Below are 22,174 nucleotides of genomic sequence, written 5' to 3'. Positions count from 1 at the left end.
TTTTCACTCTTTGTTTCATTGCAACCATTTGGTGTGAAGTATCCACAATCAATGAGGTTTTGGGAGCCATGTCATCTGCTGGTGTAGGTCCACTGTGTTTTATCAAGACCAAAGTCAGCGCAGCCGTCTACCGGGACATTTTAGTGCACTTCATGCTTCCCTCTGCCGACAAGCTTTTTGGAGAAGGAAATTTCATTCTCCAGCAGGACTTGGCACCTGTCCACACTGCAAAAAGTACCAATGCCTGGTCTAAAAACAACAGTATCACTGTGCTTGATTGGCCAGCAAACTCACCCGACCATAACCCCATACAGAATCTATGGAGTATTGTCAAGATGAAGATGAGAGACACCAGACCCAACAATGCAGATGAGCTGAAAGCTGCTATCAAATCAACCTGGGCTTCCATAGCACCTCAGTAGTGCCACAGGCTGATCGCCTCCATGCCACGTTGATGCAGTAATTGATGGAAGAGGAGCCCCGACCAAGGATTGAGTGCATTTACTGAACATACATTTCAGTAGGCCAACATTTCAAATTTTAAAATAAATGTTTCAAGCTGGTGTTATAAAGTATTCTAATTTACTGAGATACTGACTTTTGGGTTTTCATTGGCTGTAAGCCATAATCATCAACATCAACAGAAATAAACACTTGAGATAGATCACTCTGTTTTTAATGACTCTATAAAATGTATGAGTTTCACTTTTTGTATTGAAGAACTGAAATAAATTCACTTTTGATGATATTCTAATTTTGTGAGGTGCACCTGTATGTTAGTGATCGATGGTTTTATCACATATTGGAATTTCTTATAGACGCTATCTCCTAATCTGGCCTTCCAGTGATGAATCGACAGTGCTGACTCTCCCCTAGATTTGTTTGGCCGGCGTACATTAGGCTTCTGTGTAAATACCTGGACATAATCATGGTTGCCAACTCTGAAAATCCTCGACAGACTGTAAAATTAGGCACTTTTTTCTAATTCCATCAAAGAAAAGGATGGGTCCATGCTTTTCTTTCTAGGGGCAGGATCTTGTACAGGTTAGCTGTAATTATTACCCTTCACAGTTCACGAAGGGTCACACGATGGTATAAAAAATTAGTCCTATTTTCATCCAGAAAAGTGGGATGATTTTTTTCTCATTTATCATCTGTTTGCAATGTTTTTTTTTTTACAATAGCAGCTATTAATCATTTACAGTTTCCTATGTTACAGAATTGCAATGTATCCATAAATTGCGTCTAATGTCTTCATACTGCTATTCTGGGCTGTGGCGACACCTCACTTATAATCTTTAGAATTTACTTTTCTAATTTGCCTATAAAGAATATTGTAAGTATGTGATTTTTGGGTAAATTGTCGTAAAAATGAAGCTCGTTGGCAACCCCGTACATCAGCGCAATATCTAATAGTTATTGGGTAAGAAGGGGGGGGAATGTAGGCTGTGTACGAGGTGATGTAATCCCATAAACGTGGTAATTGCTATGCTCAGGATTGACGCAGCATTGTGGCGAGCGCTCGTAGGATCGCCTCTACGCTACTGCCTGATGCAAGCCTGCCTGTGACACAGCCTCTCACACACTCATAGAGGAGCATCTCTCCCAGGGAAATCTGCATGGTTGTCCTTCCTCCTCCCATTCTGCTGGGTAGCATCTGTGTGTAGCAGTGCTTCCCATGCAAGGGACAAGCCAGGAGGGACACAAGCTCACTGAACAAGGGGACACACATACTGGGACCCCCTGACCTGCGGCCTCACACACGTGGGGTGAATGAGGTTGATGTTACTGTGCTGCTCCTGGAGTGAGGAACACATGGGAGAAGAGGAAGGTGAGGCATGACTATATGATCAGTGCAGCATGGTGCAGTCTGCTGCCTGGACTGTGGTTGGCCCCTATGATGGTGCTGGTGCAGTGGATGCAGCTATTCTGCATGGTACCGCAGCCGTAGCCAGGCTGTCTTTCATCTGGGGCTAAGCTTTCGTCTGGTACCCCAGCTCTGTATCTAAATATCCTGGCCAAGGTGGAGAGCATTGTTGGCGTATCCCCCTAAGAGCACCTGGTGCCTTGGTAGCCCCCCTAGCTACGCCTCTCTACATATAGTAGTTCATCTGCATAAGGTGGTGAAGTCGGCAATAACCACCAGGTCTGTGGTGGTGGGGTGTGATCGAACCCTTAGGAAAATGTTTGGGATTTTTTTTCTGTCAGAACCGCGTGCATGGAAACCGACAAGTTGCATAAGATGCTTCACGGTCGCTCATATTGGATGGACAAATCATGGGGTTTCCAGGTAGAAAAGGACTTTATTATCATTCTGAATTTTGCTGTTAATTTAAGCTAATTAGATAAATATCAGGACTCTTTTATGAGATCTAGTAGTTACGTCTATGGTTACCTTGCTGATGTCCAATTACTGAGACAAGCACTAGGACATGAACGGCTGGTCACTCCTGAGTCTTTGCGCTGAATGCATACTATACTGTACGTAGGCTGAATGGTGGCAGAGGTGGGATTTCCCATATAGAGACCTTGGGGTATGTAGTTGGTGTGAATATAGTCATTTTCAGCTGGTAGCAAGGTGGGACTGTGCAAGAGGCAATAGGTAGTGCAGTGAGAGGAGATAGGCAACACTCCTATGTGGACTCTGCCCTCTTATTCATAGACACTTGTTACAAACAGATTAAATCTATATTGTACGCAATGGATGGTGATCAATGCAGCATTATGTTTGTGAATGGTGGCGCTGGTGATGGTACTGCTTATGCTACGGTGGCAGAAGGTTTGGAGTTTCATCATGGTGGCTCAATGGTTACCATTGCAGCGCTGGGATCCTGGGTTCAAATCTCACCAAGGACAACATCTGCAAGGAGCATATGTGTTCTCCCCGTGTTTGCGTGGATTTCCTTCCACACTCCAAAGACCTACTGATAGGGAATTTAGATTGTAAGTCCCATCGGGGACAGTGATGATGATGTGTGTAAAGCGCTGTGGAATTAATGGTGCTATATAAACAAAGCATAATAATAATTGCTATGGACGGAGAGCTTGTTTTCCGATTATCAGATGGTCTAAACAGACCACCAGTCACCCAATCAATGAGCAAAGCGCTCACATGTACTCAACGTGTCCTGCCAAGAACAGTGAACTCTATGACATGTAGCGTTCATTAAAGTGAATCTGTCACCCGGGACATGTATGACCTATTAATATGGGCATACAGGTAATAGAAATATTACACTAGTCCTACCTCTATGCCTCATATTAATGGTATATTTGTGGAGAAATGATATATTCTGCCTTTTTGCTAATGATTTCTTCCATGCTCCTGGTCATACTGTGCCTGGTAGAAGATGGGGTAGCACATTACTTTCCGCGATTCTGCGGGTTGCACAGGTGAACCTTAGATCATTTAAACGGTTGGCTTTCTATAAACTTACTGCTGGAGTGGTGCTAATAACTTAAGTTCCCTGTCGCTAGTACTATACTTACCAGCCGCCATCTTCATCTGTTACCGGTGCTGTTCCGGTGGTCTTCTGCAGGGTGTGACCTGCCGGATGGCTCCTGTGTTTGCTGGGTGAGCCGAAGGTCACTACCCAGTGTAATTCTATGACAGCCAGAACGAGACCAGTACGTTGGTCTAATTGACTTAGAGTGAGGGTTTTCGACTGTTACCTCTGACTTCCGGTTAGTCAGAAGTTATGGTCACTAGATGGCGTCGCAGGACCACAGGAATGCTAGGAAGAGCTGAACATGGGGTCTGGCAAGTATATTGCTAGGGTTAAGAAACTAACATTAGTGGCACCACTCCAGCATTGAAATAAAAAAAAAACACTGGAGTGGTGCTTTAAAGGTAACCTGTCACTCCCCCTGGCGTTTTTAACTGAAAGAGCCACCTTGTGCAGCACTAATGCTGCATTCTGTCAAGGTGGCTCTTATTTGGGAGGTCCCTTCCAACGCTGCAATATCACTTTTTATAATTAGCCCGCCATACCTTTAGTCTGTCTGGGGGGCAAGTCTTTTCCCCCTGACACAAACGCCTCCCAGCCATCCGTCAGCCCCTCCTTGCACCGGGTACCACCTCCTCTGCCTTCATTAATGTCCCCGGCGCCTGCGCTGTAAGTTCCCATCATGTGATGGGAGTCGAAGGGCAGCGCAAACTGCGCATGCCCGAAAAAGGAACTTATAGCACAGGTGCCGGGTATGTTACTGAAGGAGGCGGCTCACAGAGGGGCTGAGGGATGGCTGGGAGGTGTTTGTGTCCGGGGGAAAAAGACATGCCCCCGGACAGACTAAAGGTATGGCGGGCAAATTAGGAAAAGTGATATTGCAGGGTTGGAAGGCACCCCCAAAAAAGAGCCACCTTCACAGAATGCAGCATTAGTGCTGCACAAGGTGGCTCTTTTAGTTAAAAACACCAGGGGGGGGGGGGTGACAGGTTCCCATTAAACTGGTCAATCCAGGCTGATGAACATTGTATGCGCACATAGCAATCATGCCCATAGATTATCATTTCATCTGCAGCATTATTTTTCAGTTGTTGATTATGCGAGTTCATTGTGCAGGAAAAATGACCCCTCAATTTGAGTCTTCAGATCATGGCAATGCCTAACTTTTATAGTTTTTTTTTCATACTAAATCATTTTTTTTTATTTTTAACGCTATTTTTTTGACCTTCAAGGGGATTTTAACCTGTGATCATTTGATCACTTATCCTGTATACTGCACCAACGCAGTATAAAGTATAAATTGCAGTCTCCTTTGAAGTTCAGCCTACAGAGCCAAATTCTGAGGTCAATATGATCCAAGACAGCAGGTCTCGTTCCTCGAGAATGTTCACTAAGCCGCTGCTGCTTCTACTAAGAGTACATGGGAATATTGAATACTCAGCAGACGCTGGCTTCATTCAGAGAAAGGCAGCCCGCTCTCTGCCAACTGCAGTATCTACACAGATGACAAAGTATAATAATAGTAATTGTGTGATCTTGGTCACTGCCTATGCAGAGCGCAGCAGCATGACAAAGTCATTTCAACTGCTACTGTACTGGCAGCAACAAATATACTTTAAGAGTGGCTGTCCAGCTCTTAGACCATAAAGATTAAGAGTGAAGAACATAGACAATACTGAATGGGGCTATGGGCACTATTCTCAGGGCACCTTCGGCAGACATTGGTAACATAGTAACATAGTAACATAGTTAGTAAGGCCGAAAAAAGACATTTGTCCATCCAGTTCAGCCTATATTCCATCATAATAAATCCCCAGATCTACGTCCTTCTACAGAACCTAATTGTATGATACAATATTGTTCTGCTCCAGGAAGACATCCAGGCCTCTCTTGAACCCCTCGACTGAGTTCACCATCACCACATCCTCAGGCAAGCAATTCCAGATTCCCACTGCCCTAACAGTAAAGAATCCTCTTCTATGTTGGTGGAAAAACCTTCTCTCCTCCAGACGCAAAGAATGCCCCCTTGTGCCCGTCACCTTCCTTGGTATAAACAGATCCTCAGCGAGATATTTGTATTGTCCCCTTATATACTTATACATGGTTATTAGATCGCCCCTCAGTCGTCTTTTTTCTAGACTAAATAATCCTAATTTCGCTAATCTATCTGGGTATTGTAGTTCTCCCATCCCCTTTATTAATTTTGTTGCCCTCCTTTGTACTCTCTCTAGTTCCATTATATCCTTCCTGAGCACCGGTGCCCAAAACTGGACACAGTACTCCATGTGCGGTCTAACTAGGGATTTGTACAGAGGCAGTATAATGCTCTCATCATGTGTATCCAGACCTCTTTTAATGCACCCCATGATCCTGTTTGCCTTGGCAGCTGCTGCCTGGCACTGGCTGCTCCAGGTAAGTTTATTATTAACTAGGATCCCCAAGTCCTTCTCCCTGTCAGATTTACCCAGTGGTTTCCCATTCAGTGTGTAATGGTGATATTGATTCCTTCTTCCCATGTGTATAACCTTACATTTATCATTGTTAAACCTCATCTGCCACCTTTCAGCCCAAGTTTCCAACTTATCCAGATCCATCTGTAGCAGAATACTATCTTCTCTTGTATTAACTGCTTTACATAGTTTTGTATCATCTGCAAATATCGATATTTTACTGTGTAAACCTTCTACCAGATCATTAATGAATATGTTGAAGAGAACAGGTCCCAATACTGACCCCTGCGGTACCCCACTGGTCACAGCGACCCAGTTAGAGACTATACCATTTATAACCACCCTCTGCTTTCTATCACTAAGCCAGTTACTAACCCATTTACACACATTTTCCCCCAGACCAAGCATTCTCATTTTGTGTACCAACCTCTTGTGCGGCACGGTATCAAACGCTTTGGAAAAATCGAGATATACCACGTCCAATGACTCACCATGGTCCAGCCTATAGCTTACCTCTTCATAAAAACTGATTAGATTGGTTTGACAGGAGCGATTTCTCATAAACCCATGCTGATATGGAGTTAAACAGTTATTCTCATTGAGATAATCCAGAATAACATCCCTCAGAAACCCTTCAAATATTTTACCAACAATAGAGGTTAGACTTACTGGCCTATAATTTCCAGGTTCACTTTTAGAGCCCTTTTTGAATATTGGCACCACATTTGCTATGCGCCAGTCCTGCGGAACAGACCCTGTCGCTATAGAGTCACTAAAAATAAGAAATAATGGTTTATCTATTACATTACTTAGTTCTCTTAGTACTCGTGGGTGTATGCCATCCGGACCCGGAGATTTATCTATTTTAATCTTATTTAGCCGGTTTCGCACCTCTTCTTGGGTTAGATTGGTGACCCTTAATATAGGGTTTTCATTGTTTCTTGGGATTTCACCTAGCATTTCATTTACTACACTCAGTTTGGGGAATAAACTATAAATGGACGCGGGCAGGCTGCAGGACAGGAGAACAACTAGAAGATGCGAGGTGATGGGCCGGAGGCAGGGAAAAACTCCATTTGTCTGTTCCATTTAGAGACATAAATGAAATTTTTGTGCAATAAGGACCCATTGTATTAATGATGCATAGTGATTGTTATGGGGTCTTTTTGGGGTCTTGTTTTATGTCACTTTTAAGAATATAAAAATAACATTCTCTTTCATTGTAAAAAATGGCACCAAATAGTACCCACATGGGTCCCACAATAATCAATGTGACCCCTGTGCTTCCATTTCAATAACTGATGAGTCTGATGGCATTGGATACTTTTGCACATGAATTCCGTTTGTTCCTCCAAGTGGACCGGTGAAATGGAATATCTACTATATAATTGTCTAAGGGTCACTTCCATCTGTCTGTCTTTCTGTCTGTCACGGATATTCATTTGTCGCAGCCTCTGTCTGTCACGGAAATCCAAGTTGCTGATTGGTCGTGGCAAAACAGCCACGACTAATCAGCGACAGGCACAGTCCGGAAGAAAATGGCCGCTACTTACTCCCCGCAGTCAGTGCCCGGCGCCCGCATACTCCCCTCCAGTCACCGCTCACACAGGGTTAATGCCGGCAGTAACGGACCGCGTTATGCCGCGGGTAACGCACTCCGTAACCGCTGCTATTAACCCTGTGTGTCCCCAACTTTTTACTATTGATGCTGCCTTTACGGCATCAATAGTAAAAAAATGTAATGTTAAAAATAATAAAAAAACAAAAAACCTGCTATACTCACCCTCCGTAGTCCGCCGAGCCGCACGCGCCTGCCGCCATCTTTCGTTCCTGCATTGCTAATTCATCTGGGTAATTTCGCAATGCATCTTGTGAACGGAAGATGGCGGCAGCTGTGCACGTATCGCCGGAGCTTCACTGGATCCCAGGGGTGAGTATATAACTATTTTCTATTTTAATTATTTTTTTAACAGGGATATGGTGTCCACACTGCTGTATACTATGTGGGCTGTGTTAGATACCGTGTGGCTGCTATATACTTCATAGGCAGTGTTATATACTATGTGGGCAGTGTTATATACTACGTGGCTGTGCTATATACTACGTGGGCTATGTTCTATACTGCATGCTATATACTACGTGGCCACTGTTATATACTGCGTGGCCACTGTTATATACTACGTGGGCAGTGTTATATACTACGTGGCTGCTATATACTGCGTGGGCTGTGCTATATATTATGTGGCCTGTGTTATATACTACATGGCAGCTATATACTGCGTTGGCAGTGTTATATACTACGTGGCTGCTATATACTGCGTGGGCTGTGCTATATATTACGTGGCCAGTGTTATATACTGCATGGCCTGTGTTATATACTGCGTGGCTGCTATATACTGCGTGGGCTGTGTTATATAGTACGTGGCTGTGTTATATACTGCGTGGCCACTGTTATATATTGCGTGGCCTGTATTAACGCATCGGGTATTCTACAATATGTATGCATATTGTAGCCACATAGTATATAGCACAGGCCACGTAGTACAGTATTTGTCTGCTATATACTACATAGCTCCTTTATACTACGTGGACTGTGCTATATACTATGTGGCTGCTATATACATACATAAATACATATTCTAGAATACCCGATGCGTTAGAATCGGGCCACCATCTAGTGAAGACATAAATGTAGCCATACATTATTTACATCCATTTTGCCTTAAAATACATGTTCTTGGGGAATACGGGGATCAACTATTGGACTGTAAGAAGGGATTCCGAGAGGGTTAAGGCTATGTGCACGTTGCAGATTTGTGTGTGGATTTTTCCGCACCGTTTTTGCAAAATCCCCAGGTAAAACGCACTGCGGATTACCCACGGATTTACAGCGGATTTCCTGTGTTTTTTGTGCGGATTCCACCTGCGGTTTTACACCTGCGGATTCCTATTGAGGAGCAGGTGTAAACCGCTGCGGAATCTGCACAAAGAATTGACATGCTGCGGAATAAACAACACAGCATTTCCGCGCGTTTTTTTCCGCAGCATGTGCACTGCAGATTTCGTTTTCCATATGCTTACATGGTACGGTAAAAGCATGGAAAATTGCTGCGAATCCGCAGCGGCCAATCTGCTGTGGATCCGCAGCAAAATCCGCAATGTGTGCACATAGCCTAATGGTTCACTGGCTAAGTGACGCAAAACACTTAACTTGCCCCGGGCACTGACAACCCATGCTACACCACTGCCTTCTCAACTTAGATTGCGCTTATTTTTTCTTTATTACTTTGGATTGGAACATTTATGGTAGTTGTTAGGAAGAATCCATCCCAGAAAAATGGCTGATTATTCTGATCAGACTCTGAGGAGTGTATGATCTGAGATTGATCAGAGTGGCATCAGCTTTTCTCGGACATGGAGAGAAAAAAAAAGTTTCTCCACCTTCTCCTTTCTGACATTTTGAGAAAATCGGGCCACACTCTGATGCCATCCGAGTGTAGTCCGATGTTTTTGCATGGATCTACAGACTTGCATTGCCGATTTGGATCCGGCACTCAAATCAAAATCGGACATATCTCTGATTTCTCCCTCCCATCACTGGGTTTGAGGAAAAAATCGGACATGTGCACAGCCCAATAGAATATCATAGGTATGAGTGCTATCGGTGAAAACCACAGATGGTACTCCTACAAGGAATTCAGTTTTGGGCATGAGCCCTTACAGTGAATTACTGAGGGTGAGAGGAGCGGGTAGCCGCTGTTCAGTGCTCGGTCTCTGGCACTAAGTGTAGGCCGGTGCTGATGATATCGCTATAGTGGATGCTAGCACTGTACAGTAGACAGATGTCACATGGTAATGACTGGTGACAGATGGCTGAACCAGCAGTAATTACTATAAGTGCATCTGGTGGGTTACTGTAGATACAATGAGATGGGGGTATTGGTGTGACCCTGTAGTTATCACCAGGTCTGATGCTGGTCTACAAAGCACATGGTGTTACAGATTGTGTCATGTGCATTACGTACTAAAATGTACAATAAAGCTTTGAGCATAAGGTATAACATTAACCCCTTTATCCTCCAAACCTGTTTTCACCTTCTTGACCAGGCTAAATCTTACAATTCTGACCAGTGTCACTTTATGAGGTAATAACTCTGGAACGCTTCAACGGATCCCACAGATTATGAAAAAGTTTTTTCATGACATATTGTACTTCATGATAGTGGTAAAATTTGTTTGATATGACTAGTGTTGAGCGATACCTTCCGATATTCAAAGGTATCGGTATCGGATGGTATCGGCCGATATCCAAAAAATATCGGATATCGCCGATACCGATACCCGATACCGATGCAAGTCAACGGGACACAAATATCGGAAGGTATCCTGGATGGTTTCCAGGGTCTGGAGGAGAGGAGACTCTCCTTCAGGCCCTGGGATCCATTATTCATGTAAAAAATAAAGAATAAAAATAAAAAATATGGATATACTCACCCCTCCGAAGGACCCTGGCTGTCACCGCTGCGAGGGTGACGGTTTATTTTTTTTTTCAGCTCTGAAATGAGCTGAATACCCGGCGGCATTCTTCTGCGCATAGCCCTTGTACTCGTAAGATCGCCAGGACATACAGTACCTAGAACATCCAATGTTGGGAAGCACTTCCCAACCATGACATACTGGGTTTGTGCAAGGTCATGAAGGGGTTAAAGAGTTATCATCATCATAAAATTTTATTTCCTAAATCAATGATCCAGATGAAAATCAGAACCTTTCTAATATATTTTCTCAAAGAAATCTGCTTCTTTCTCCCCCTGAACTGATTTAAATTTTAAAAATTCCCAGATTCCAGGTAAAATCTGTATTCAGTGAAGACAGATTGTTACATTAATGATATAGGAGATAACAATTGCTACTGAAAATATTTTAGGCATATGGGAGGAGAATAAGGAGCTAGAGGCAGAGCTACGCTTTCCTTTCCCCTATTGTGTACATGGAAAATTATCAGTAGTAACTACCATCTCATATCTCAGTTATGTAAAAATCTGTCTTCACTGAATACAGATTTTACCCGTTAATTGAAAATTTTGAGAATAAATGACCAGTCCTTCAGAAAGTAGTTTTTTCTTATAAAGATATATTACAAAGTATTTTATTTCCATGTGTATTATTGATGCATCAACTAAAATTAAAATTATAGTTACTCTTTAAAATCATACATAGAGATTCATCCTAAGGAAGCCAAAGGAGTGTCATGATGGCCTCCGACATCCGATATCCCCTTGCTGTAAAAAATGGTACCACATAATGCCATGGGTTTTGTAGAGGTTACAGTTTGCAGTTTACGTATTCCACTGTTAGTTTTCTTTATTTTTCGGAGAACCATTTTAATTTTGGGAAAGGGGAATTGTATGTCCTTCAAACAGCAGTCTCTGCTATCACTTGGAAGTGCTGTGATCTTTTTTCCCCATGTTTCAAAAAAGAAATTACTATATTTTCTCTATTCATGTTGAGCCACCTAGATCTGTCACTTCTCATTAATGATGACAATTTGACTTAAAAGAGTTTGGAGGAAGGTGGGTGCTATGAAATTCAGACTTGCAGAATTACTTTCCTGTAGACGTGATCATGAGAAAGATGTTGAGATTCCCAATTTTTTGACTGTTTAGTTCTGTATATCAAAAACATACACGTGTGTAGCCAACGTTTGGAGACAACTAAAATTAACAAAACAGATCTGTGCCAGCTTCACCTCATGCAAGTGTATGAGGACGAGGAACCATGGGGCTGATCTTTAATGGGAGTTATGCCAGAATTCTGGAATTATTCAAAAAAGGAATCCGGCACTTTTGAATATATTCTGAATAGGGTTGAGCGAAACGGATCGTTCATTTTCAAAAGTCGCCGACTTTTGGCAAAGTCGGGTTTCATGAAACCCGACCCGATCCCTGTGTGGGGTCGGCCATGCGGTACGCGACTTTCGCGCCAAAGTCGCGTTTCGTATGACGCGCTTGGCGCCATTTTTTCAGCCAATGAAGGAGCGTGGGCAGAGTGATGACATAGGTCTTAGGGGCGTGGACGCCTATCGTCATCTTGTCGCTTGTGCACTGTAGCGATTTGAAATGTGTAACACCAGCTTTTCTGTTCAGGGACGGAGGAGGGAGGGAGGGAAGGAGAGAGAGAGAGAGAGAGAGAGAGAAAAAAATCCCATTGACTTTGCATTGGGTTTCGTGTTTCGGTCGATCCCCGACTTTTCGCCATAATCGGCCGATTTCACTCGACTCGACTTTAGAGATAGTCGAGTTTCGCGAAACCTGACTCGACCCTAAAAAAGTAAAAGTCGCTCAACCCTAATTCTGAAGGTTAGAATCAGATCCGTTCACCTATCAAAAACCAGAGTGTTGTACTTCCTTTACTTTATAGAATTATGGAGTTAAGCAAACCAGAATTTTTTTCTGTGTAAATCATTTTAAATTATTTATTTAGCCAAAAAAGGACAGAAGACTTTTTAAAAGTGTGTAGAAAAGGGGACATTCTGGTGGGATTTGTCGACTTGATTGACCTGTGTTACCTTTTAGGTACCAAATACTGGGTCTATAAGAGGTGGTATTCAAATGGAAGGAGATGCTAACGTTCAATGAACTAGGTTGCTCAGGGAGATGTTGAACTTCAATGAAGAAAAGAGACTTTGGTCTTACCCCTAAAATTGATTTTTCACTTACAGGGTTGAGATTTGATCTGAAAACCCTTCTCTGTTTGGAGAGGAGTTGAGTTGGACTGCATCCTATTTAATGAGGTACTTGGGTGATAGAAAATATTTACAGGACAGGTGATAAATGTACGAACACTGGGGTCTAATGAGATGGGGTAGAGTTTGAGAACAGGGGGTCCAAAGTCCCTTATGTGAATAAGCATGGCATTGGTCAGTTGTGACCACTACCCCATTAACTGTCTACAAACCCTTTTGTGACAGAACCCAAACTATGTTCACACTCAACAATATGCCAGTTTGACGACACACAAGCCATCGTAATTTCTCAAAAGAAAAAATGGTTTGGGTACCGTGTTCGCCAGTTGAAAGAAGATTATGTGCCCTTTGTAAGATCAATACAATCCTATATTTTTTATTTTTGTTAGCCATTAAAAGGTATCATATATATATAAAATATTATTTTTTGGTTTCTCTTATACCGATTTCATTTTTTCCTCATTTGTGGAAAATGGTCGACATTTTGGTCCATGTTGTGTCATTTTGCAATCCTTGTTTCTCATATGGAAAAAAATCTTACCTTCACCCACCCTTTCAACCGTAACATGCAGACATCACACGAATGACATCTGTGCGCTTTTAGTTTTCACAGGAGCATTGAATTAATCCACAACAAATCAAAATAGGAAATGTCTGTTTTTTGTTTTTTTGTGTGGACAATTGGTCCGCAAAGAAAAAATTGCATGCGAAAAAGCTCATTGATTGCAATGGGCCCAGAACCTACTAATTAATTAATTAACGGACAGTAATAAAAAAAAGTCTAAACATAAGAACGTATGTGAAATAGCCCTTACTGAGAGCAATTAATGGTTATTGCTATCATGATGCAGGTCACCACACATACTGAATATCATCATATGTAACTGAAATTAGAGTGGTTAAGAAAAGCAGTTATGTACAAATTAAAGCTTAAGGGGGATATGTGAAATTCCACAAAGAAAAAACTAAATGTTCATCAAGACAACCACTAAACCATGTCATCCATATGTAAATGTATGCACACGTGAAAAAATGTAAGAGAAAAACACTAAAGAAGCAGGATAGCCTTCAAAAAATGTATTCCTACTCCATGTACTCGGTTGTAGTTCTTCCCAGAACCAGCTAAATGTGCCTGAGATGTATTCATATGACAATGATCATAGGTGACAAGTTCCCTAAAGCAAAAACTCTACCTCTACAGTGTGCCCTAATACATTCACAAGCTAAATGGAAGGAGTAACTGTGTGAAAATGGCATTGGTAATCCTTTAAAGTAGGAATCTTTCTTTTACTAAAAAATGTAACAGGGTATGTTTCTATGGAGTTTTGATGTGGATAGAGATGAGCGAATCAGTTCGAACAATTTGTGATTTAATTCACGTGAATTGCCCCAAAAAATACCCTCTGTCATTTTACATAAAGCAGAAGATTGCACCAGGCAGGGAATTTTCAGATGACATCAGGATTCCCCATAATACCTTACAGCTATTATATCACATAATATAGCGCTGCCAATAAGGAGAGACTTTTGTAGCCTGTATAATAACCAAGGTAGGGAATGCAGCGGTCATTTTACTGTAATATTGGGTAGTAAAAGTCAATCATAGCTCACGGAAAGCCTTAAAATAAAGGACTAATATTTCAGACAATATTAGTCTGAAATAATAAAATAATATAATAAAACTGCAGCACTGAAGAAAACGAGATGGCACACTACTTCCGATAGGCAGTCACACATCTTATACTTGTCCACTGTGTTTTATAGCACTATCATTGCCCAGCCAGACTTCTTGCCTGTCCCTTGATATTCTATACCGTGTGGCAACTGGAACTTTCGATAAACAGCTAAACATCTCTGTGACCTATAGATGTACAGTATTGCTGCTGTTGGGGCTGCCAGCACTGGCCTTAATTAGCCAGATCTCCCGTTGCCTTTTTCATCATTTTTTTATGTTGTGTTGTTGCTGCTGCAGACACTGCCCAATAGACATTCATAGATCCCCTGCTTGTCCACTGTGACCTATATAATTTGTTTGCTTAAAAGCTATACATTCTTCATTTAACAAACAACAAACCTGTGGTTTCTCCCAAGACATAATTTTTGAAGCACTGCTTGTCAAGAGCCATGGCTTCTTCTGTGTGGAAACATTAGCATGGCAGTCATCTATCCCCCAAAATCGATAATTCGTTAACAATTTTATATTTTAAAAAGCATAAATAGTCTGTCAGTGCAGTATATTTTTAAACAAGCAGTTGGTTACTACAGTGTACCTTCCGATTACCCATAGTCAGATATATTGAGGTCACTTGGACATTTCTATGGCTGTTTTGCATTAAGGAACTTGGAAAAGGTCCAATACAGTCCTAGGAGACCTCAGAGTTTTATAAATGTCATTTCAGGGCAATTTGAGGCTTTATAGTACTTGTGATTTGTGGTCAATCAATTCAATTTATTCTGTAGTAGGAAAACAACCTCAAACATTCAGCCAATATCAATAAGAACTGCCTTCAACGTAGAGAAGAACAAGGAGTCTTGATAGTGATGATATGGCCCCACAGAGCTCCTGATCTCAAACCTACATATACAGAAGATCTGTGGTTAGTTTTCATAGACTTTTGGAACAATTTCCTTGCCAAATTCCTTCAAAAATTGTGTACAAGTGAAGCTAGCCTAGAAGAAATCCCGCTTTGAAGGCAAAGGGTGGTCACACCAAATAGTAGTTTGATTTAATTTTGTCCATTTGCTTTGTATTTTGTTAATTGATGAAAATTAACCGACACTTATTTTTGTATTGTTTAAATTATTATGATTTTGCAGCATTTTTCCACACATGCCTAGAATATATGCCTTTGAAAGGCTTATTTTGGCTACAGCACATATATTTTTGCTTATGTATCTGCTCTTCATAGTTTTGATATTTCATTTTATTCAATTGCATCAATTGAGAAGAGGATAAATGACAAATGAAAGCTCACATTAAAAGTATTGATCCCATCAAAGAACGCATACTGATGAGCATGCAGATGACGTTGGAAGCTTGGGGACAAAGAGCGTGTCCCTGTCAATACACTTGTACAGTACGTGCTTCAAATATTAGTAGGGTTAGCCCAGAAGCTTTGTAAACAACTGAAGGTTATTTTATAGGTTTCAGAATGACTAGAAACAAAAATTTGAGGTCTTCATCCAAGGTATTATTCAGTGACTTCCATCATCATTCAGTACCATAATTCTCTGCCCAGGGATTGTTAGTGCTACCAAGTGAAAAGCTTGCCTGACCTCTAATTTCCAAGGGCAAGGTCAGGGGGTAAGGAAAAGTCTACATGACCCCCATCTTTTAAGAGACTGCAAGGAGGCCCAGATGATTGAAGGAAAGGCATGACTAACATTGATGTCACAGGAGGTATGAAAACATGTGGCCCTTCTAATGAGTTAGCCTTTTGTTCTATTAATTAAGGTGTATTTTAGCATTTTATTTTTAATGTCATGCTTACAGTGTTATATACTGTAATATCACTAACCAGTTACACTCAGTCACAGTACAAATGAAGTCTTAGGGGTGCTAAGTGGGTCTTTCATGAATAACATGCTTTCTCTAAAGGTACCTTCACACTCAGCAACCTTACAACGAGAACGACAACGATCCGTGACGTTGCAGCGTCCTGGATAGCGATCTCGTTGTGTTTGACATGCAGCAGCGATCTGGATCCCGCTGTGCCATTGCTGGTCGGAGCTAGAAGTCCAGAACTTTATTTCGTCGTCAGGTCGGCGTTTATCGTCATGTTTGACAGCAAAAGCAACGATGCCAGCAATGTTTTACATGGAGCTAACAACCAGCGAGAACGATAAGTGAGTCGCCGTTACGTCACTGGATCGCTCCTGCATCGTTCTGGAGCTGCTGTGTTTGACGTCTCTACAGCGACCTAAACAGCGACGCTCCAGCGATCGGCTCGTTGTCTATATCGCTGCAGCGTCGCTGAGTGTGACGGTACCTTAAAAGTCAACTTTAAAGCACACGAAGTGTGCCACCGGGCATTTTTTACCACAAGTACACACCCACTTTAACCATCATATTCGTCCCCTTCCCTTTCTTCTTCCCCCCTTCATGTCTCGGTTACCAACTCTGGAGCACAAAATATTCCAGAAAATACAGATTTTTGGGGGGAGGTCTCAGATGTTTTTGATGAGGCTTGGGAGATTTTCCAGCTCTTCCAGGATGTGTCCTGAATCACAAAATGGCTGAGCTGAAAGTACACTCCTGGTCCGGAGGTCACATCTGACGATTGTATTCTTCAACTGACAGCAGATGTTGTCCCCACAGCAATAGGACAGGGACATTAGATTGAAAAAAAAAAATTAGGCTCAGATTACAAAGCTGACCACTGGCTTTGTGAGTCCCTCAATATACATGCTGCATTTCCATAGTGAAACCATTAAACTGCAGGTCAGATGTATATCTACAATGGTTTAAAATTATGCTCAATTAAAATATTATTATTATTATTATTATTTATTTATATAGCACCATTGATTCCATGGTGCTGTACATGAGAATGGGTTACATACAAGTTACAGATATCGCATACAGTAAACAAACTAACAATGACGGACTGATACAGAGGGGCGAGGACCCTGCCCTTGCGGGCTTACATTCTACAGGATTATGGGGAAGGAGACAATAGGTTGAGGGTTGCAGGAGCTCCGGTGTTGGTGAGGCGGTAGCTTCGATAGTGATGAGGCGGCAGCGGTGTTAGTGCAGGCTGTAGGCTTTCCTGAAGAGATGAGTTTTCAGGTTCCGTCTGAAGGATCCGACTGTGGTTGATAGTCGGACGTGTTGGGGCAGAGAGTTCCAGAGGATCGGGGATATTCGGGAGAAGTCTTGGAGGCGATTGGATGAGGAGCAAATAAGTGTGGAGGAGAGAAGGAGGTCTTGGGAGGACTGGAGATCATGTGAGGGAAGATATCGGGAGATTAGTTCAGAGATATATGGAGGAGACAGGTTGTGGATGGCTTTGTAGGTCAGTATTAGTAATTTGAACTGAATACGCTGAGGGAATGGGAGCCAGTGAAGAGAATTGCAGAAGGGGGAAGCGGAGGAGTAGCGAGGAGAGAGATGGATTAGTCGGGCAGCAGAGTTAAGGATGGACTGGAGAGGTGCAAGGGTGTTAGCAGGGAGGCCACAGAAAAGGATGTTGCAGTAGTCAAGGCAGGAGATGATGAGGGCGTGCACAAGCATTTTAGTAGATTGGGGGTTGAGGAAAGGACGGATCCTGGAGATATTTTTGAGCTGGAGGCGACAGGAGGTGGAAAGAGCTTGGATGTGTGGTTTGAAGGACAGGGCAGAGTCGAAGGTTACTCCGAGGCAGCGGACTTCGGGTACGGGGGAAAGCATGATGTCATTGACTGCGATAGATAGGTCAGGTAAGGAAGATTTGTGGGATGGAGGAAAGATGATGAGTTCAGATTTGTCCACATTGAGTTTGAGGAAGCGAGAGGAGAAGAAGGAGGATATGGCTGATAGGCACGCTGGGATTCTGGACAGCAGAGCGGTGACGTCTGGGCCAGAGAGGTAGATCTGAGTGTCATCAGCATAGAGGTGGTACTGGAATCCATGGGACTTTATGAGTTGTCCCAAGCCAAGTGTATAGATTGAGAAGAGTAGGGGTCCTAGAACAGAGCCTTGGGGGACTCCAACATAGAGAGGGTGGGATGAGGAGGTAGTGTGGGAGTGGGAGATGCTGAATGTGCGGTTGGAAAGGTACAAGGTGATCCAGGATAGGGCGAGGTCTTTGATGCCAAAGGAGGAGAGGATCTGTAGTAGGAGGCAGTGGTCAACTGTGTCGAAACCAGAGGACAGGTCTAGAAGGAGGAGTACAGAGTATTGTCCAGTAGCTTTGGCGGTAAGTAGGTCGTTAGTGATTTTGGTCAGGGCAGTCTCAGTTGAGTTATGGGGGCGGAAACCAGATTGTAGATCTGAGAAGACACTTGTATAATTCGGACTTTGCATGCACTGATGCGCCAAGTATTTGAAAGTCTATTAATTCTGCTTGTTGGAGAAGGGGATGTTAAAGATCTCCATCCATTCTTTTAATGAGCTGAGGCATATGGTGAACATCAGGTAATAATTCTAATAATAGAAAATTTCAGATTGGCAGCCTTGAGACCAGTATACTAGGAGGCCCCAAATTTGTCCTGTTCATTTTGACTAGATAAAATGTGCTCCAATTGGGTGTTCAGACACCGATTAATATTCAGGGTGTATGGCTTGAGCTCTATATAGGGCTTGTGCAACTTTACAGCTAAGCTACTGTGCTACTACTGCATCACAGGAATCATGGGCTGTACCCGTATGATGGTATTTAGGTATTAGGAAATGTTCACTCACAAATGTATAAAAAAAATTGTTTTTCTTTTTTCCAACAACCCCTGTCTTGTCTGTGGTTGCACATCAGCTTTACTTAAAGTAACTCTATACCCTGGGCCTTAAAAGTTACTATACATTTCTCATTTGTAGTCACTACCTGGTGACCTTTGCTTGCTTCCCATTGCCTCCTCTGCTTAGATCGGTATCCATTTTCATTGTTTCCAAAATAGACACTGCAGTAGCATGGTGTAAGAGCAAACCACCCCTCTCCTGCCTTACCTATCCCACAACATAAGAAAGACATGGTATAGACTGGCCACTGCATCCTCCATGCCAAATCGATGGTCATCCTAGAAGAAGGAAAAATGCAGAGGAGGCCGCAGGAGGCAAATGGCGATACCAAGTAGGGTATGTAGGGTGACTGTAGTCTGTACATGAGGAATGTACGGACACTTTTGAGTCCACAGGTAAAGGATTGCTATAAATGGAGATTATCTATGTTATCGGACACTGCCCATAGACAGGAGTGGAATTCTTTTGGAAACAGAGCACATCCTTTTTTATTAACACATTGTACTGCAATAATGCACAATGACCCAGGAAGTCAATCAAGGTAGACTTGGAAGAATTAGGTTGAAACCAACATGACTTCTCTACAGAGCTGCTCCACCACCTTGACTGCAAAGAGCCATCGTCATGCTTAGGAATTTTTTTTTTTAATACAATGCGCTATCCGTTTTGGCTATTAAAGACATGATTATAGAGCATAATAGGGGCGTAGTCATCTCTTGGAGGCCAAAAAGCTGCTGACAGGTTCCCTTTAACCAATTAGACTTTTTTTTCAATAGAGGAGGAAATCCATGTAGCTGAACGTGTGTGTAATCATGATGTGAATTTTGGTGTCGTTCAGTTGATGACATTCCCAAAATATTTGACATGCTTAGCAGAGGAGATAACAATCTAACTTTGTGGGAGTTTGATGAGCAAGCAATTTCCTGATGTAGATAGGGAGGTTTCCAATCAGCTTTCCATTCTCAGTGCCTCTGACGACTAGAACATATGGCAGATTTTTGGGCTTTCTTACATATAGTTTGCTATGTTTTTATGTCAATAGGTGTATGCAAATCTAATACTAAAAGCTATGTTTATTGAAAATTAGATAGGGGCATCTGGGCGTAAATGAGTTACTATATTTATTTTCATTTTTTCAATTACATCTATCTAACATTGCTTGAACACATTACTATATCAGTGTAGAGAGCACAGTCAAGTGGTATGGCCCAAGGATCATTGCAACCTTATGTGTTCATGAGATAACTGGCTACGACTAAATGTTGCTGTACTTATGTCACTCCTGCATGTGATGAAACCTCTGCCATTTAGATCATTAGGTGATTTTTTTTACTAAACTGAGTTTTTTAATCTTTGTAGAACATGTAAAGGAAATAAAATCTTTAGCGAGTACAAAACACTTTGAGCCCACAATAAGTCAGCTGAGTACTTACTTCAGAATTCTCTTGTCTCAGGTAATTGTACCATATTTTTAGCCTTATATTTGTACCCCCTGAATGTCTACATAAGTCCTGCTTCAGCCTTTAGTGGCAGAAGAGAATCCATGGGTGGACAATACCCAGAATAATTGAAATAGGTATTGAGGGACCTGCTCAACGATTATATAATATTTCTCTCCCATCATTAGGGTAAAAGTCTTATGAAAAGATGAATTAATATATAACATCCAATCGAAATTCAGAAGCATTTCAGTACTTAGATCGAAGCATCTCAAAATGATAGCCTCCACATATTATCTGCCGCCTCCTCAAACTTGCTGGAGATCATCATAAGAACTTGGATCTTATCATCTGGAGCAACTCAGCTATTTCACATGATGATTGCTTTTGGAACTGTTTAGGGTTACGTGCTGACCCACACTAATCTATTGATCATTGGAGGCTTACATTTTTTAGCTAGTCCTTGTATGGCAGCCATGCGTGTAGAGAATGTTTTGTAGAAGCAGCAGTAGAATGCTAATTTAGGCTTTTGTAATGCTGTCTTCGCTTGTCCTACAGTGGAGGACATTTAGTCTCCCATTAATTTCAATTGTTAAAAAAAGTGTTCTTTTGTTAAAAAGTTTAACAGAGTGATCCCACAAGGAGGACGTTATGTACAGCAGGAGCATTTCTTGCACCATAATTCGAAACACAGCGTAAAAAGGATAATAGATGGTTAATAGCAGTACCTACCGTCCAATGCATGCTGACGACTGATCACTGTAATTGCTTAATATATAAAATGTTCTTCCTAAAGATAAACAATTGAACCATATTGAGTAGTCATTAAGTGACGCAAGAAAATTACTAAAGCCAGTTTCACACGCCTGTAATACAACTATACTTTTGGGTCTATATTATGATTGCACTGTAATGACCAGAGGTCCGAATAAGATCCAGTGAGTCACAAACCAAGACCAAGGCAGAAATCTCCAACGGTATTTACTCAAAGGCAAAATAATCAAGGTAATATGGAGAATATTAAGACAGATGCACCCCAAAGATACACTAATTCAGCAGCAGCTGAAATCACTGTGCCACTCAAAGGTCTCCTGAGAACTGTATACTACAACAGACTAGTAAGAAATTTACCTAACAGGCAACTAAAAACAGGAACAAGTGTAAATTGAATGTAGTGTTATTAAGGGGAGGCCCTGGAACGGCACACTGAGTATAACTTACACAACTCTAATATAAGATACACCTCTAAAGTAACAATTTAACACTCTGAGCAGAGATACCCGGGTAACATAGTAACATAGTAACATAGTTAGTAAGGCCAAAAAAAGACATTTGTCCATCCAGTTCAGCCTATATTCCATCATAATAAATCCCCAGATCTACGTCCTTCTACAGAACCTAATAATTGTATGATACAATATTGTTCTGCTCCAGGAAGACATCCAGGCCTCTCTTGAACCCCTCGACTGAGTTCGCCATCACCACCTCCTCAGGCAAGCAATTCCAGATTCTCACTGCCCTAACAGTAAAGAATCCTCTTCTATGTTGGTGGAAAAACCTTCTCTCCTCCAGACGCAAAGAATGCCCCCTTGTGCCCGTCACCTTCCTTGGTATAAACAGATCCTCAGCGAGATATTTGTATTGTCCCCTTATATACTTAT

General features: G+C 42.0%; 1 protein-coding gene across 1 annotated transcript in view; it reads left to right on the top strand.

Annotated features, from left to right (window-relative positions):
• Positions 1 to 1,606: 1,606 nt before the first annotated feature.
• The window catches only part of LIMK1 (LIM domain kinase 1), a 133,941-nt gene continuing 113,373 nt past the window's right edge, over positions 1,607 to 22,174 (top strand). Inside the window, exon 1 of the mRNA XM_069761413.1 lies at positions 1,607 to 1,831. Coding sequence (XP_069617514.1) covers positions 1,774 to 1,831 — 58 coding nt within the window. The 5' untranslated portion in view covers positions 1,607 to 1,773. The remainder of the gene's footprint in view (positions 1,832 to 22,174) is intronic.

Source organism: Ranitomeya imitator, chromosome 3 (assembly GCF_032444005.1).
Source record: "Ranitomeya imitator isolate aRanImi1 chromosome 3, aRanImi1.pri, whole genome shotgun sequence".
In the NCBI taxonomy this organism is placed as follows: Eukaryota; Metazoa; Chordata; class Amphibia; order Anura; family Dendrobatidae; genus Ranitomeya; species Ranitomeya imitator.
This window is presented reverse-complemented; position numbering and strand designations above follow the sequence as displayed.